Source organism: Athene cunicularia, assembly GCF_003259725.1.
Source record: "Athene cunicularia isolate RWA chromosome 1 unlocalized genomic scaffold, athCun1 chr1_part2, whole genome shotgun sequence".
Classification (NCBI taxonomy): domain Eukaryota; kingdom Metazoa; phylum Chordata; class Aves; order Strigiformes; family Strigidae; genus Athene; species Athene cunicularia.
In genome coordinates this window covers 57,689,010-57,708,511 of record NW_020799092.1, presented here as the reverse complement: position 1 = coordinate 57,708,511, position 19,502 = coordinate 57,689,010, and the positions used below count along the sequence as shown (strand labels likewise).

Below are 19,502 nucleotides of genomic sequence, written 5' to 3'. Positions count from 1 at the left end.
AAGTTACTGATGGACAAGGAAGGAAGGAAGGAAGGAAGGAAGGAAGGAAGGAAGGAAGGAAGGAAGGACAAAAAGAGTAAGAGATATAGTCTTTCTTTGTTCTGATTATTCTAGCAGATTATTATGTTCCATCAGTTTGTAAAGATTTCAGGAAAACCCAGCATACAACTAGTTCAGAAGAGAGGATTCAGGCCCCATATATGTATAAGCAACTCCTTGATATTTACCAATGGCTCTGTGTAATCAATGAATCTGCTTCTCTGAATTACTAATTTAGTAATTCAGATAAAATTGAAATAGAGTATTTTTACCTATCTAAAGAACAGAGTCATTTCTCATAAATATCATAGCATGTCATCATGAAAAAGAGCAAAAAGAATTAGAAAGCAAGTCATGAGCATTAATAGGTACTACAAATATGTTTTGTTTTGGGAATAAATAAGTACTGACTGTCCTATGTGAAAATGTGAACATGGATACAATTATACACATCCAAAACTTAATAAATTCTGCTTAAGACTTTGGGCCCGCAAAGATGGAGACATATGGTATTATTCAAAAGTTATCCTACTGAATCCAGTGGAAATGTCCACAGTGTGTGAAGTTAAGCATGCATACCTCTTTGCAGAAAAATCCACTAAATCTTCATGTATTCCCTCTGAGACATCGTCATTGGGATTAGACCTCTCCTCAAGTATTTTCTGTGTCTTTTTGCAGTCACCATATTGTTGGTCAGATCCTGCATTCTATTAGCATTTAATTTGCCTAGAATTTACTTGGCAGCTCTTAGAGATTTTTGATAACATCATAACCAATTTCCATCACATCCACCCTTGTTCACAATATAATTAAAAAAAAAAAAAAAAAAAAAAAAAGCAGCAGCAACTACTATACAAAAATTGTGCAACCTTTCTCTCAAGCATTGCATCTCTTGGTAATGTTATTATGGCAAACTACATAGTATAATTTTACTTAGGAATGTTTTTATTTTAATTAGAAGAAGATAAATCCTCAAGCAATTTTTTTCCAGCCCCTTTTTTCATTTTTATCTGGAGCTTAATACCATGAACACTAGGCTGTTGGACCAGGAAAGACATAGCACAATGGAGGCAGATATCAGAAGGATATTGAGTTGTGACAATGTACTTCATAGAAGAAATTCACATAGAAACAATAGGTCATGGGAATTACCTTAGCCTATCAGAAGACCAGCCAAAAACATTCAGGGTTTGGTACAAGTACTGAAACACAGGTATCTAGTGCTACTTGAATGCACTAAGATGTAAAAATTATATTCAGCATATGAAGCACTTACACAGAACTGACAAGTATGCACAGTTCCGTTCTCTTTGGGATCAGCAGCTTGGTGTGAGACGTAATACTGTGTTTCTGATGTGACAGGAGGTGCATATTGAGGCAACTGATCCTTCTATCCTTTCTCTTTGGATCCTTTTCACATTGCAGTTCATAGTAGGTTCCTTGATCTTTTTCTAAAGTGATTTCATTGCTAAAGAAGTAATAGTTGGGAACTTCCCTGCTGAAGAAATTCCTTTCCTTGGAGGAACTCAGGCTAAGAGGTCTGAGTGATCTGAAGTAGTCCTAAACCCTTCTCCCAGTAGAGTATAGTATGGCCAGGGAGGGGCTTGTGCCTCTGTATCCCGTTGAGGTCAACAAACAAAGAGCTGACTAAGGAGTAAGCTCTACCTTGAGATACCAGGATAGCCACTTCTTTTAAAATTGTAACCTCTTTTGGGGTTCTTCTAAGATTTCTTTTTCTTGCCATCCATGCTGAAAACATTGTCATATGGGGAATATCTGAAGGAAGAAGAAAATAACGGGACAAAAAACGAATAGAAAAGAAATCCTTAAAACATTACAGCAATGGTGCCATAGGAAAGCCAGGCACTATTTGTATTCCAACCTATCACTGGTAAGCACTGAGGGATGTTGCAGCTGTCTCCAAGTATTTTATAAATCAAGGCACCCTGCAGGACATAGGAAGGGTAGGCATAAATAAAAAAGATAATTCCAGTGAAAAATAAGCCAGTTTCTCACACCTGGAACAGGGATACACTAAAGGATGTGATTCATTTTGAGAAACTCTCAAAATAAAAATGCTAGTTAGAACATTGGCCACAGGTTAAGTGAATTACACAGATTCACGGACTCTTTAAACCAAATGACTTAGAGAATGCAACATATCTTCAGCAGGCACCTCACTCCGTGTAAGCGAAGAAGTCTCTATTCTGCAGTCGCTTTGAGAAGAAATTTTCCCCTTTTTCAGAGGGTTAGGCAGAGGGGCAATCCTCATTTAGAGGCAAAGGAATAACAGGATGACAGGGTGAGACATCAGCCCACCTGTACCACATATTACTCAAATTCTTTACTGAAGCCCAGAGGACTTCTGTGTGTGGTGGCTTGTTTTCATGGCTGTTTCATTTTTCATGCCACATTCAGACATTAAGCCACTCACAACTGGTCCTTCTTAAATAAACTCCATAAGCCTTTGATCTGTTTTCTACAAGGCTTCCCAGCAGATATTGGCATCTACTTTGTTTTTCAGACAACACCAATGGAATGAGATTTATGAATAACTTCTGTCCTCTGAAGCAGTCTGGTTGCAAGCAGCTGAGCACATGCCACTCAATGGAAGACTCAGGATCAGCAACAGAAGTTTGTTTCTTTCCTAAAACTTTTGGGAAAATACATTTTTCAAGCTGAGAACCAGTGCCAGTGTGATCAACACAGGAAGGCTAACAGTTTCAGACTGAAGATCCCAACTGTGTTTGACAGTAATGTTGAATACTTTTAACCAGAATAAGGTGCAAGGCAGCTTCAGTATAATGCTTACAGTGAAATTTTAAAACTGATGCATTTTATTACAAAGCACAGGCATCAGCTTCAGAGCAGCAAATACCTGAGTTTCCAGTATCAGCCACAAAAAAAAAATATTACTAAAAACACTGACAAAAATAAAAGTCTCGTTCTAGAATGAATTGCCCAGCACTGAATACTGTTCTATTTTTTCCTCACTAGCATATTGCTCTCTCTCATACAGAGTTGTGCATGTAAATCAAAGGAGTCTGAGATGTATAGAGCCTCCAGATGGAAAATATGCTTGATTCAACACAATAAAATGAGAAACAGTACTATACTTAATCATATCTATATCAACAAAAATAATATAAATAAATAAATATATTAAAAGTATTTCAAAGTAGACCACAGTAATTCTTTATAAAGAGATCTCATACTGTAAAACCTAGAGATGCAGACATAATACTAGTGAAATGGTTTTGTTGTCTTTGGAATGCTGTGAAATGTGCCCCCAACCAATGTTTTTTCAGCACGTAGGTTGACTGTGTCCTTAGCAAAAGAGCAAGGATTCATTCCAAGGGTGGTAGTATATGCACAAGTAGGTGAATGACCTTCAGACTCCATTTAAAGCTCATTTTCTTCCAGTAACTAGTTTGACCCCCGGGATATCCCTACTGAGGTACTTATGTATTCCATTCTGTTTTCTGCAATGAATCTCATCTTTTCTCTATAAATTTAGTTTTAACCACTCACTATTTTTATTGCAACATCCTGTGACTAATTTATGCAGGTCATTATAAATGTTTATATTTATTACTATTTGATTAATTAAAGAACAGATTCACCATATAAGCTTTTAACTGATAATCTATAAGTTCACAAGCCCCTGTAATGGCTGGAGGTTCTTACCCTAACAGGAACAAGGCTGGCCTTGATTCTGACCTGACTGTGACTACTCTGATGTGACTGATTTAAATTAAGTGCTTCCTTGTTTGTATCTACACACCATAACCCTGAGTAAAATCAGAAACACTTATCATACATCAGTTGTTCCATGCTCTTTTACAATATGTTGCATTGTGTTCTGTAAACACCTGACAACATTTATCACACAGGTAGCACATTTTATTTTTGCAGTTTAACAAAATAGATTGAAAGCACACAAAAAAAAAAAAAAAAAAAAAAAGTATTAAATGGCCTGAATTCCAGATGGCTCTCTTGCTTCATAAAGTAACAGTATCTGCTGAGATGATCGAGGTACTCTAGTTCTTTCTCCTTACCAAATACATGCAGTAGGAAGTTTTTCTCTGCTCTTTTGTCATCTTCTTTGCTGCTCTTATTTCATGACCTCTGAGTTAATCCTTCTGTTCTTCCTATTAGCAAGTTTAAGCAGGCAAACTTCAAACAGAATAGCAATGGGTCACAAGGTTTAATGGGCATGTAGATAATCATCTAAATTACATTTCTGGAGCTGATGGGCCAGACAGGCTTAGAGAGTAACTTTACCAGCTTTCACTGTTAATCAGCAAGGATTGTGTGTCTCAGTGTGTATCTGCCTTTGCCTGACTCCCTGAGGGGCTGGGTCATACTGACTGATTAGCAAAGGCAGCTGCATTAGCTTTCTTCTCCCACAAAGTGTGTTATGGAGGCCGAAATGACTTGAAAGCAAATGTGACCACAGCTCAAACACCAAGCGCTCTCTTCTCATCATTGTGGAATTGCTGGCCCTCCTCTTGCAGATTATGATACTCGGCACAACAGTTGTTGCCAATTTTCATGATCTGTTAACACTGAGGAAGCCTCATGCTGAAGGCTCTTCTTTCACATCTATTGTGGTATCATCAACAGGAAAATTCAACACGCTATTTCACATTTTCTGATGAATTTGAGAGCAGTGTATGAGGTGAACTGAAAAGAATACAGTAATTGAACTGTCAATAATGAATGCCCTGGATTTCAGCTTTGAAACACAAACTGTAGAGGTCTAGGTAAAGAGAATAACAGTTCTCTGTAGGATACAGACAATTTTACAGCTACAGAAATAGCAATGGATATGTACTGTGAACCTGATTTTCTAAGTGAAGATAATTACAAAGTGTATCAAATCTGAGACTCTTTTTTGTCTTGTATTGGTAGTTGTGGTTTATATTTACCTTGACTTCAAAAGGAATAAGAGCAGTGGAGGACTGGCTGCCTGATTCTGGCAGGTCCTTCGGGTGTTAGGCTTGTCCTGCATAGTGAATACTTCTCAATGATTAATTACTGCTTTTTATCAAGTTGTTAAATAAACACAACATCAGACCAATTAAACTATGATTAGCCACGCAATAAGTATTCACTACCTTACTTAGATGTAACGTAGGCCAATACCAGCACTCTTTAAAACTGTAAAAACTGCTTCACATATTTATAACTTCATACAGAAAAGAATCTGACTAACCAGATAAGAAGTTAAACAACTTTCTGGTTTGGATCTCATATAAGAACATTCTACAAGAAGAAACTACTGAGGAAGAAAAATAAAATAATCAAGAACACCTATTTCCTTGTTTGTTTCTTGAACTTTGAGAAAGGAAATTGGATTCTGACTTTCCTCTAGTTTTCATAGATGAAACTATGAAATGGCTATGGCTCTGTGACCTAGGTACAACTTCTCTGACTGATGCTAGGAGAGACATGAATTAGACCAAATACTTCTATAATTTTTCAGTCCATGAAGGACCCCATTTCTCTAGCTTCTAAACAAGGGTGACTGAATTTTCCACTTTATCTGGGACAAGCCCAGAATGCAAGAACTGTCCCATATTGTGAAAAAACCTTTAGGTCTCACTTTTGTTTCAGGTATTCACTGGTATATAGGATTATCCCATTTACCAGCTTTCATGTAGCAGCCTGAGTAATTTACTCATTCTTGGTGCCATAGCATCCTTGGCTCTTTCAATGAAAATAAAAATGGTCAAACCTCTATGTCAGATCATGAAGCCCACAGCAGGATTTCAGTCATGTCACAACCTCTTTACCAACATAATGTACAGGGAAAACAATATGAATTTCAAATATGCATTTTGATCATATAGCCAGAAGAGGTGATAGCCTTTAGGCAGTGCAGCAATAAATCACTTCAATCTCCATTGTTCTACTGTACTATATGTCTGACTTGCAGAACTACCCTTGTTGCTTTTATTTTACCAAATCAGAATTATAAGAGTATCATTAAAAGACTGGACAAATGACTATGAAGAGTTATGGAATCATTCCTATGATTCATTAGTCTTCTCCTTATATCATCTTAGCAATCTTTACCCTCTACTTCATATTACAGCTTTCTAATGGCAAAATGTCACCAATAATTCTCTCTAGCATCAAAAGCTGAGGTGGATCAAAGCACAGCTATTATTTCTGGAGTGCAACAGTAGGCATACTTTCTTTTCTGCAGACTCATGTTAACAAAGTAAGTGTAGTTAGGTCACATCCAAAGTACACTGAAGTCCATGGGAGTCTTTTCCCTGTTCAAAGAGCTTGGATTAAGGATATTTTTCTCTTCTTTTACTATTATATACATCACAAAAATGCGTACAGAAGCAGTTACTAAATCCAAATGACAGTCTACTTGGAGAGTCTCAGAACTGGAAGAGTTGGAGTGTACTTGCACAACTGTGCACTAAAACATGCCACTTCTATGTCCCCTAAACTTGGCTCTAGACAGTTTCACCATGCACCCCTCATGATATGTCTATGACCATGAGAGAAAGTCAAGCTACTGAAGTTTAACCTTATAACTTTTGTTCCAGTACAAACTACAATGACCATTTATAAAAAACACCAGCTGCATGTGCAACACATATTTTGAAAATACTTTGCTCATATGCATGTACTGATATGTCTGCGACATAAACTGGAAGTCTGATCATGGTTGTAACTCTCTGCGTGTTGTCATACAGTGCAAGTTATTTCTAAATAATGAACTTTCTCTCCATGAATCAGGTACACTGACAGAATGCAAACACTGACACAGCTATTTACCCAAAACAAGTTAAATATTTCAGTGAGGCTTCAGAAACCTTATGTGAATTTTTCTGCCTCCCCACCCTTTTCTATTATTATACTTTTGCAATGACACTTTATACTAGTGTCATTGCACTTCCTGGAGCTCGTAAAGGACTGTTTAACTCATACTTTGCAGTTCTCATATTTACATGGCTCATCGAAAGACTTGTAAGGCTTTACGCTTTACTTGGGAGTTAATGCTTATACCCTGATATTGCACATTTAGAAATGGAAGCATGGAAAAAACATGGGCTACACTCTGACTCCCTAATTTGTAGACAGTGCGAAGCCTGAAAGCAAGAGTTTGGCCCACCATAGTGATTGAGATGACTAAGCTACATTCCCTGTGGAATTAAGGGAAAACAGCCGTTGTTAGAGGGTGACTGGGAGACCCCAAGTACACTATCTGTTCCTCTCCAGAGACCTCAGGTGCCTTCACAAGGTGATATCATTAGTACATTACACAGAGTTCATCTCAGCAGCACCCGGCTCAGGGCTGGATGCTAGGAGCTGCCACTGCCTGCCTCAGGCTGAGGAGATTCAAGCAGGTGCCTTCCTCTTTTCCCTAAAGGGCTCTAACCATCAGTCCATCAAGCTGTACCTCTCCTGCCCAATGGATCACAATGCAGAAATGCATGGAGGAATCACTGTGGAGGAAACAAGAATAAGCACAAAGAAGTCTGTGCTACATGGAATTTTCTGCAGAATTTGCTGCTACCAGTTGTCTAGCAAAATATAATCGATTCCAATGGTGTTACTGGGCCTGTACTATATTGAAATCATCCAAAATAAGAGAAAAAAAAAGACCATAAATGACAACCTATTCTAAATATGTGGGATGATTGCCCAATAACACAGCACAAGCAATAATTCCATAGCTAACAAGAATTATATAAAAACAGCTTTTCTGATGAGCTTTTCCAGAGAACAGTGTTCTCCCAGGAGCTGAATTGCCTACCCAGTGTTTACTGTTGTCTGTCTCCTTTCACAGCCATTCAAAACGGTTCACTGCTATTATTGAAAAAGACATTTCAAACCTGTGGTTAAAGGCAAGGAATCAGAAAAACCTGGGTCTAGTCCTGTCTGTACTAGCAGTCCTTGATGGGCTCAGAGATAGCACTGTATTTACACAATCTGCATCCACAGCACTGTATCTGTCTCAGCATCTCCCTATCCTACAGCACCCTAGGGAGCAGGTATTGCAAGGCATCTGCCAGTCTGAAATGTCCAATCATACTCCTCACCAGCACCAGGATGACATCAGTAACTGTATGAGGGGAAGAACAGCCTGAACACACAAAAGAGAATTGCTTTATCAGGTCATTGAGGTTTATCTTTTATGATTTTGTTCCTCACATAATAATATACTAATTACATTTTTCTATGGCAGCATGATAGCAAAATAATCATTCAAGTCAGGAGTCACCTAACTGAGTGTCTAGGATGGTATGATGTTCCTAGTAAGACTTTGCTGAACTTCAAACAGAGAGTGAAAGGAAGAGGAGGGGGTACTAAATTTTCCGTTGCTGAGGTAGGAGGTGCTACAAACAACGCTAGCTGGTGTTAATAAATTCAATAGTGATGAAGACTGATATAATTCCTGATTTAAGAAATTCTTAACTACAAGAGTGCTACCCAAGGAAAGAGACCATAGGAAAAATGAAGGCTGAAAGCTGCCTAAAAATTTCTATCTCTTCAGGGGCTAATTATAGCAACCCAATATTTCCTCTGCCTAATGATCATAAAAAAAAAAAAAAATAGTTTGTTGGTGTCATCTCAGTCATTATTGGCTTAAAATTTTTGAATCGCTGTATCAGCATTCACACAGATTATCTCAAAGCACTGGTGGCTAGTTATCCATCAGTGATGGTAACACACCATTTCCTGTGTACAATGCATTGTAATAATGACAAATGTAGCTGCTGCATGGAAAGACCCACTCTCTTCAATCTCTGCCTGATACTTCTGGATGTGTTTCCTGGAGTCTATCTAGTATTAATCTTACATCATATGTCCAACAGGAAAGTTAGCTATATAGGGAAGACTAAGCACAAGTAATATATAATCAGGAGTGCAAGTAAAATGCTTTAAACTGGAAGACTATATGCTTTTCTTCCATCAGCTGGACCCAACACAACCTTGAGCCTCGAAGTTTGGGCTTTGTAATGTGGCATCCCCAAGATGCTGGAAAGTATGATGATCCTAGTCAGGTACAGCCTACTGGAGACACAAGATGAAAATGTAAAGCAAACTTTCACTCCATGCTTAGAGAAAGAGATGCCTAAGTAGAAGCATAGCCAGACTCATTATTTTCCTGTTTTTTCCCACCTTATAGCCTAGATGTGCCCATTTTCCCTCTATGGCCTGTTCAGAGCCTGGCAGATGTCTGACAGTGAACAGTGATTCTGGGAATCCATGATTACCAGATGATAGTGCTGACTAAATATGAAGTCAATGGTGTAGGCAAAGAAAATGAGTGTTTGATTTCCAGAGAAAACCCAAAGCTTTACACTGATTCCCCCTAAGGACAAATCTATGTTCTGTTGAGCTTTTGAGGACCTTTTCTTAAAGAAGCTGATATTGGCTACTATAAAGATACCAGCCTAACAGCCACATCTCTGATGCTGAGATCCTAAAGGAGCTCAGCAGAGAACTGTATAAAAGTAAAGAAGATCCATCACAATGGTTAATTGTTCCTCTGAGTCATCTGCAAATCAATGCTTTAAATCATCACAGAAGTCTTTGTTATAATTAAGAAAACATGGCAAGCCTTCTCTCCCCAATGGTATAGATATTGACAAAGTCAGAACACACTGACTCTACAAAACATTTTGTTCTGAGATACATACAGAAATTAATCTTCTACTTGCACATTAGCCCAGTGTATTTATTATTTATGCCTCTACCTTCTATATCTTCATAAATACACATTTTAGAAGCACCAAGTTGTGTTATTAGTTTTGGGTGCTTGTTCACTTTATACTTACAGCGAATGGTGATTATCCCTTGATCTTTAAATACTTTAAAACCCCTTCAGACAGGTTTTAGGTTTTCCTAAACTGTTGTTTGACCATGAATGTTAGGAAAATTACTAAAAATTTCAGCAGTTTTATGCAAGTGAATTCACTCACTAACACTGTCTGGCATATACAATGGAAGATAATTTAGACATATTTTTCTGTCAGGACAGGCACTCCATCAGTGTAATTTGGAATTGCTCCCCTGAAATTAATTGCACCATGTTGACATACAGCAGTTGAAGGTATAAGTCCTCACCTTTCTTTTTGTGGCAGTCTCTCTGTACTAGCTCTCTAATCATTTTGTGATTTTCATCTGAAATGCCTCTAGTTTAACAATGTATTCAGTTTGTTACATATTTGCTCCTCAAGGTTATGTGAACACCGCCTTATCTTTCCTGGGCAGTGGGTTGCAGGCACAGAAAAAAACAAACTAGTTTACACTTTATTTAATAGATTAATAGCAATGCAAATGTACTTCTGGTGTTTTATGTGTTTTCACGCATAAATCACTTCTACAATTTCTGAACGTGAAGTTCCTGCTCATTTAAAACCAGGTCTCTACTTTTTTTCTGCACAGCTATAACTATTCACTCGCAGGAGCTTTAAACCCAATCTTGATGTGAATTACTTTCATGAATAAAGCAAAAGTTGCTTTACCCTGCATCTACCCCTTCCCTTGTGTTCACATAGAAATCTTGGGAACCTTCTCCTAGAAACTAGTCCATTTAAAACAAAAAAGTTCTCCCGTCTGGTTCATGAGTAGCTGCAGGCAGGGAAAGGGAGGCTTAAATTGGCATTGCTCCTGGAAAAAATGACTGTCATACTATGCTCTCACCAGTGTTTCTGAAGAAAATTTAAAGTATAGGCTTGAGTATTTCAGATCTAATAATGAGTGGTCTTTTTGTTTGTCCCAGAAAACAGTTAGTAGTCTGGACTGCACAATAGCTAAAATCTCTATCCTAACAGTTATATCAATATAAATTTTGAATTTTAATCAAATAACCCTATCTGAATCAAAACATCTTCTTTTGAAGAAAGCATTTGCTTTCCTTTATTATTTTTTCCATAATCAGAGATCTTTAAAAAAAATAATAAAATTACTCAAACGATTTTTTTTAAGTTTGGGGCAGTTTTTGTTGTTTTCTGAAAAATTCAAAACCACTGAAAAAGTTCTCACCAGCTATAGATCTGAGAATACTGAACAATGCAATGGATGATTGCTCCTATAATGCATATTCTTTTATTCTCTATAATAAAAGGGAAGTAAGTTAACTTTGCAGATAAGATATAGTCTGGTCACTGATATAATTAGGCTGGATATTCAGTTTCAGAGATGCACTTTCTGTGTGTTTTCAAGCAAGATACTCAAACCCAGAACTGTGAAGAAGGTTAGCTGTTGCTGCAACAAGCACTGCAAAGACTATGTGTGCACATGGTATCCGCAATGTCCTAAGGGCAGAAGAGATGTGTGGTTTGTAAGGGGAGTCACACTGAATCTAATGCAGCTAATGGGAGATACAGAAGAGACTAACGTGCGTCAAGTCTATCTTACTACAGGACATGTTCTTTGTTTCTCTCCTAAACTTTTATTTTATTTTATTTTTATTTTATGGATATTATTTAATATTTGTAAGTTTCTTTGAAATCTTTCATGAAAGCACTAAGCAAAGAGTTAATTCATGTTTCTATAATTGACAATTTTTTCTTGTATGGTCTGGTATGAAAGGCATTGTAACTGTAATAGCACACAGTTTTAAATGTAGTAAATTTATTTTCATTGGGAAATGTATAATGAGATGGAAAAAATATAAGTATTCTAATATCTCACAAAACAAAAAAATTAAATTACTTGTGGGTTTTTTAAGGCTGCTTTCTTTCTAAATGTTTTTTGTATCTCTAGCCCTCAAAGACTTCAATAAAGTTGAATATAGTTATTATATTAGGCCTAGGTATTAATTGTCTTTTCATCAATGGAAGTGTATAGACAGAAAAAAGAATCAACATCCTGTTGTTGGCATCTTGTTGCCAGCTGCACCGCAGCCATTTGTTGTTACACAGCCAGCAATGCTATACCAGTACCTCATTACCAACTCTGTTGGAATTCTTATGCTCTCTGGACTCTAAGAAATTAATATGGTAAAAGGGTTCATAAAAATATAAGAGATAATAGCACTTAGGAAAGTTTTTAAAGCTGTTCTCTTGTAAATCCATTCTCTCAGACCTGAGAAAGCTGTAGGACAGCCAGAGCATCAGCCCATTGCACTGCACTGATTCTGGAAAGTACCTTTTCATGTTTTGTGCAAATGCACAAAGAGAATGATACACACTAGGTTTATAAAATATAATATTAGCTATCCATTACTCACAATTTAAAACCAAATAAATAACTGTATAACAAAAAAGAAAAAAAAAAAATCCAAACCCAAAAACCCCCAAAACACTTGGCAGCAGGACACTATAGGTACAAAAGTTCACAGTCTCAAAGTTCCCTAAGCACATCACTAGTTACTTTCCATAATTACAACTAGGCAACGATTAACAATCAAAGAGGGAGCATCCACACAGTTCAAGTGAGGCATAGATAAATCTGTTTGCCTTCTAAAGATAACAGGCAGTGTAAGAATAGAATAGCTAAAATATTTTGACCCTTATGACTGTGTACATAGTCTGGGATCTTTCACTTGAGGGTAAGGTGATAGTCCTGTTTTAAGAGCTCACTGGTTTTTGCTGTTTGCTTTGCATTCTACCTTGGTATCACAGCTTCACAGGTGATAATGAAATAGCACCACTTCTCTCAAGGACATTTGATTTTAATATTGTCAACAATTGCACAAAATAAAGTTAAATCACAAACCAATAATCTCTCCATCTGCAGTCTAAGCAATACTGTCAGAATGAAGAACACACAATGAAAGGCAACCAAAGCTGCTGAAGGTGCTCTGGCAATGCCACGGTTTATTCCCTACTAATTTGGTTTTAATGAGGATATTATAGCTGCTATCAAAAAAGAGAGAGGACAATATTTTTTCCCCTTTTAGGAGCTGTAAGTCTTGGAACCACACACTTCTTAATTCAATAGCCCTGAAAGTAATCCAGGATTATTCAACTGCGTGAGATTTGTTAGAAGACTGGAAACAGCATCCCACACTGTCTTTTTATTGTAACCTTCCTTATAGTATCATTTTGCAGTGAAACCTGAATATCCTAATGGGATTAAACATAAAAGAAAGTCAGGGAAAAAAAATGCTGGATTAGAATTTTAACTGAAGCCTTCTGTGAGAAAGACCACACCACTGTCAGTGACCTTTCTCTCCCCATGTGTGATCCCAGTTGTGCCTAGTCAAGTGTCCAAAGGAGACTCCATCAGTTCATGCTGATTTATCCTTTTGCTCCTAAAACAGGTGTCTTGTTACTAAGAGAAAAAACATTCCTGCCATTGATCAGGGCATATTAACCCACCCTGCAAGAGCACATAATGTTCTCTGGCATGAAAAGCAGAATGTAATGATGCTATTTGAGACCTGAGTCTTGTATCGATAAAAAACATCACTCTAAGTAAAAGGCAACAAATTCTGTACTAGCGAATGGGGAAAAAGGAGAAAAAAATGCAGACTTCTGAGTGTTTTAGAATGCCATTTCTATCTCCAGCTCCAGTCTTAATTTGTTTTTTAAAGGCAGTCTCTGATAATTTTGCCTTTAACATATCTAAAAAAAAATGTTTTAAATTCTCACACTGTATCCTCACAGCCCTCATTAGATACCACAAGAATGTTTTTCATCTCATTTTTACTCTAAATTCCTGAAGACCTCCCTAGCTCTGAACAATTATATTAATTAGAGAGTAGTTATTCACATAGGAGCAGAAAACAAAGCTCAATCAAAAGAAACTTCTAAAACACTTTTCATTTTTATCATTCTAGATCTCTTTGCCTTTACAGTGCTTCAAAGATTCATACTCAGTCTCATAAATGTTATCATAAAACATTGACAACAGTGTAAACTCTAGTGTGGGAGGATGCGTATGAGGTTGAATTCCTGTTCCTACCCCCAGATACATGCCCCAAATTGGGCAAGAGGAGCTTTCCTCACATCTTTCCAGCCAGTGTGTTCTAGTAATATAACTCTATCTCAAGCTATTGCTTCTCTCCTTTTCATACTAATTCACACCTGAACTGAAATCTTAGATATTGTATGTGTTTTTCTTATTTGATTTACTGTAGCAGCCACAAGATCTAACGCTGAGTCAGTACAAAGAGCAAAAAGATGGTCCTTGACCTTTTGAGCTTGTAAGATAAATGTAAGAGAAGAGACAAATAATAAGTAGAGGGCCAGACGAACCATAATCAGGTATTCAGATCAGCAGTCATTAGGCTGTGACTACTACATACATTTTCCCTGACAGTTCTGATTTGCAGATTGAGATAATTATTGTCAACATACAATTTGCTATCTACATTTATAATCTCTTTGGCTCCTGTTTTAAGCCTAGTGCTTATTTCTCCACAAGAAAAAAAGATCCCTCTTGATCTGTCCCATCACATAAAATGCTTTGCCTTCTCCCACCCTCATCTACCAACCTCTTCTGCAGTATAGAGAGAGAAACTGGAGAAGGGAAATAAATTTTATTAAAATGATATATTGATATATAAAGAACTTCATAAAGAAGATAAATAAAGATAGGAATAGATATTTGACATGAACATGGATGACAGTTTCAACATTATGGCTTTGAAAATCCTGATTCCTTGCTGCTGAATTAACTGTGACTAAAAATATTCTTCCTGGATTCTCTAATATTTAGAATGAACCCACCAATCTATTTAAAATCCGACAGACAAAAGCACTGCCCTTGATTATGATCTACCATGTTACTTCCTTCTTTGAACTGACTGGCTTATCTTTGCCCATCATATCAAGTACCAACATATAGTCCTCAAACTTTGAAATTCAAACAGCTCTGCTCGAGCCTGTGTCCCAGGTTTTCTATCTTATGAAGAATATGTTTATTACCATAGTTTCACTAAATGAAAGCTTCACTGTTCCTTTCTTTCATTATATTTCTTCCAATTTTGTGTCTAATTCAGGCTTCCCTTCCCTTCCCCAGCCCTTCTTTAACCCTGTCAGACACTCTTGTCCTTTTTTTCATTCAAGACACCCACTGCTTCCTAAGTATTGTTTTTTGTAAGGAGTAATTTACTTGCATTCCCAAACTTATGCAATGCAATGTAAGTAACAATCATCCCATCCTTCAGAATCAACAGTGGGTTTTTTCCATTGTGTTTGTTGGTGTTCTAGAATAAATACTTTTAATTTGTAAATCAGCATTTGTCTTGAACACTGATAAACACACCATCATCATAAATATCTTTCCTGGTAAAAGGATTTCCATGGCTCTGATGAAAACTGCAGTCTGCTCACTGCAAACAGAGGGACGGTTTTCTCACAAGCAAACAACAGTGCTCTAATAGGTAAGATTTTGCTGACCAAAGTAAGGATTAATTAACTTGGAACTCTCAAATACCTAAGTAACAGGTACTTATGCTGGACTTACTTTTTATATCCCAAACATTGTGTAAATGCTGTATTTCATACAATTATAGCATTTAGAACTCAGATTCTAAACTCATCAAAACTGGCTTTGGCCATGCACCACTGGATGAACAGAAGCTAGTTAAATTCACTATTAATTTGTATAGCAAAGGAAAATAGATAGAATACCTGCACAAACCCGCACAACATATAGTCATCAAATAAAGGCAGACTGGGGCGGTCCTCTCGATAAATTGTGATTTTGTAGCTGCTCACAATCAGAGGGTTGGGCTGCGAATCATCTGTTACGAGAATGATGACTTTGTTCAATCCAAGGCCAAGGGGGTAGTTAGCAATGCTGCAAGGCAAAAAAGGAAAGAAGTGGAATAAACACTAAAGAAACAAAGATTTACACTGCTTTATCTATGGCAGGTAAACTTTACTTGCTCCTTGAGACTTCTATTTCTAACATATTATTTTAAATAAAATCAGTGTAAAATTAGATTTTTAACAATTTACAATTCTTTCAGGAAGACAAAATACTGACAGTGAACTTAGTGAAAACAGTTTCAAGTGGCAGTGGCAACAATTCTGACATGAAATCTGTGAATGAAGCCACTAGGGATAATAATTCCTGTTAGGTCCAAGTTCATGGTGAAGTCAGCAGGGAGACAAAAAATATCAGAGGTGTCAGCTAGCCATTGAAATTGGCCACTAGTGTTTTGCATGTATCCATGTTGATGGCCAAGGTAGTTGATATTAAAATACTAAAAAGTTGAATGGAAGAATTTTATGTGAGCTCCTTTTGAAATGATGAATCAAGGCTATTTCCTTACTGAGAATACAGGGAGCATATTAGGCATTAGATCAGTAACAACTGCACAGAGTGATTATTAGCAGACATTCTAGGGCAAAACATCTGCTTCATAATCAGTCAAAAGATGAAGTGTTGTATAGGCACCTCATGCCATGGAGCAAAGCTGGCTCTGTAATGGTTAAGGATTCTTTCTCTCAAGCAAATAACTCCCTGATTTCTTTTTTATCCACTCACTAATGACTAGCATGTAAATAGGTCAGTTCTCTGGTTCTGATACCTGACCCAGATAAATAAACACTTTTTGTCCCTCCCAACATCCAAAACCAGGTCATGCCCAAAATGCCTATTGGGATTTTCCCTGGCACATGCTGTTGGCTGTGAAAGAGCTGGTTGGAAAAGCCAAAACTATGCCAGGGATCATAGTAGCAATTAAACATCATGGATGATTGTAGGTCAGTGCTCGAGCCAGATGACTTTGGTCTCTCCCTTATTCTCCAGCTTTATACTTCTCTAAAAGATCACATAAACTGGGACTTGCTGATGACATGATCCACTTAGTGATGAGGGGAAAGGCTGTGGATGTTGTTTACCTGGACTTTAATAAAAAGCCTTTGACACTGTTTCTCACAGCATTCTCCTGGTGAAACTGACTGCTCATGCTTGGACAGGCATACGTTTTCCTGGGTAAAAAACTGGCAGAATGGTTGGCCCCAAAGAGTGGTGGTGAATGAAGTTAAATCCAGTTGGTGACTGGTCGCAAGTGGTGTTCCCCAGGACTCAGTACTGGAGCCAGTTTTGTTTAATATCTTTATTGGTGATCTGGATGAGGGGATTGAGTACACCCTCATTAAGTTTTCAGATACACTAAGTTGGGTGGGAGAGTTGATCTGCTTGAGGGTAGGGAGGTTCCACAGAGGGATCTGGGCAGGCTGGATCAATGGGCCAGGTCAACTGTATGAGGTTCAACATTGCCAAGTGCTGGGTCCTGCACTTGGGTGTTAACAGCCCCATACAATGCTACAGGCTTGGGGAAGAGTGGCTGGAAAGCTGCCTGGAGGAAAAGGATCTGGGAGTGTTGGTCAACAGCCAGCTGAATGTGAGCCAGCCATGTGCCCAGGTGGCCAAGATGGCCAATGGCATCCTGACTTGTATCAGAAAGAGTGTGGCCAGCACTAGGGAAGTGATCCACTGTACTCAGCAATGGTGAGGCCACACTTTGAATACTGTGTTCAGTTTTGGGCCCCTCACTACAAAAAGGACATTGAATGACTTGAGCGTGTCCAGAGAAGGGCAACGAAGCTGGTGCCGGGTCTGGAGCACAGGTCGTACGGGCAGCGGCTGAGGGAACTGGGGGTGTTTAGTCTGGAGAAGAGGAGGCTGAGGGGAGACCTCATCGCCCTCTACAGCTACCCGAAAGGAGGTTGTAGCAAGGTGGGTTCTCTTCTCCCAAGTAAGAATTGATAGGACAAGAGGAAACAGCCTCAAATTGTACCACGGGATGTCTAAATCAGCTATTAGGAAAAATTTCTTCACTGAAAGAGTTGTCAAGCATTGGAACAGGCTGTCCAGGGAAGTGGTTGAGTCCCCATCCCTGAAGGTATTTAAAAGATGTGTAGAAGTGGTGGGGACATGGTTTAGTGGTGGATTTGGCAGTGCTAGGTTAATGGTTGGACGTGATGATCTTAACGGTCTTTTCCAACCTGAATGATTCTATGATAATCCCCTATAATATAATTCTGACTAAACCGGATCATTCTAAGTGAGTAAACTTGAATTTATTTCTACTTTTGATCCCAGATGTCCTACTCTGACCCAGATAGGCAGACTGCTGGCTGAGAGACCAAGCCCGGTGGGGCAATAGCTTAGGTCACAGTGCAAAATCAAGGCCTGGATACAAAAGCTCAAGTACTTTGCTGTCTATTGTGTGCAGTGTAATAATGGTCTGTTCCCACCCAGCTTTGATGTTGCAGTGACTGGAGATGCTGGGGAAGTTACTAGCAACTGTGTACTTCATAAAGCTAGTATTAATTATGGCTTGAGAACACATTACCTTTGCCTTCAGGACCTTGACAAATGAATACAAATTTCTGAGTGTTGAAATCTCTCTGAATTTCCTGTGACTAATCTATAGGCATTCTGTGGTTTTGGAACCACAAAACAACTCGGTAATATTCTGACATATTTCCAGTGTTAAGGACACATGTGGTTTTCACACTCATGTTTTGTCACCCATACCTTGGCCCTTTCTTCTCATCAAGGTGTACTTGGCATTGACAGTTAGAGGGTTCTGCTCCTATCTTCACTGTCACTATGTCGAATGGGACTTCTGCGTAGTATTCTTTGGTCTTTGGGTTAAACTGAGGATTCAAGTCCAGCTGTGGACTGGTGAAGATCTGCCTGATATGAGATAGGGTATCTTTATCTGTTCCAAGAAGGCATCAAAGAAAAAACTGTGAAATGTATGAACATTTTTAAGTAACGTGCAACTTCTGGCAGACTGATAACATGTACAGTGGCAAGACTTTTAATGCCTGATCACTCTAAGACTGATAATCCTGCTTCAAGGTCTTAATGGAGTGTGTATTGGCATTTGAGATAAATTTTGAGACCCTGAAGGGATTTTAATCATTCAGTGCCCAATTACTTTAGTCAGAGTCACAAAAATCGAAGTCTAAGTAAGCCTTTGAAAATGCAAGGATTAAGTCTGGGAGATTCTGCCTCCAGTTGGTTAAGCAAAACTTAAAGGAGAGTAAGGCCAAAATTCATAACCTACTTAGGTACCAGCCTGTGTACAGGGTTTATGTACATGTGTAATTGCCAATAAAAATCAAAATAAGTTAGACATACTCTTATTGTTCATGAGAACAAGTCACATGGAGATATCGAGACCCATAGGGTCATTTGCAGTACAGCTGGAAGAAGGTTTTATTAAAATTCTTAAATCAAAAAAATCCAGCTCCTTCCCTCTGTATGAAATCTCCACAATCAAATCCTATTTGCTCAAGTGTATCCTTTAATTTTGTAGCGTTTGCCAAATGACTCATGAGAATAATTATTTGCTGGCAACTCACTTTGACAAATATTTTAATCCAAACTATTGGATTCAGATTTACAGTATAATTACACATTCAAAACTCGCTTTACACATATATTCTCTAGTATGTTTTTAAAACTAGCAGAAAACACTCCATACAGGAAACTCTTTCTCTGTAATATGTGAAAAATCTTGTGGCTTAAAGCATGGCTTTAAAGGGTTATAAAGGATGCAAGCA

General features: G+C 37.9%; 1 protein-coding gene across 2 annotated transcripts in view; it reads right to left on the bottom strand.

Annotated features, from left to right (window-relative positions):
* CPED1 (cadherin like and PC-esterase domain containing 1) overlaps positions 1 to 19,502 on the bottom strand; it is a 153,716-nt gene that overhangs the window by 56,070 nt on the left and 78,144 nt on the right. For both annotated transcript variants that reach the window (XM_026868166.1, XM_026868167.1), the window contains exons 15-16: positions 18,466 to 18,652; positions 15,603 to 15,771 (exon numbers count right to left, since the gene is read on the bottom strand). In XM_026868166.1, the coding sequence (XP_026723967.1) occupies positions 15,603 to 15,771; positions 18,466 to 18,652 (356 nt within the window). The remainder of the gene's footprint in view (positions 1 to 15,602; positions 15,772 to 18,465; positions 18,653 to 19,502) is intronic.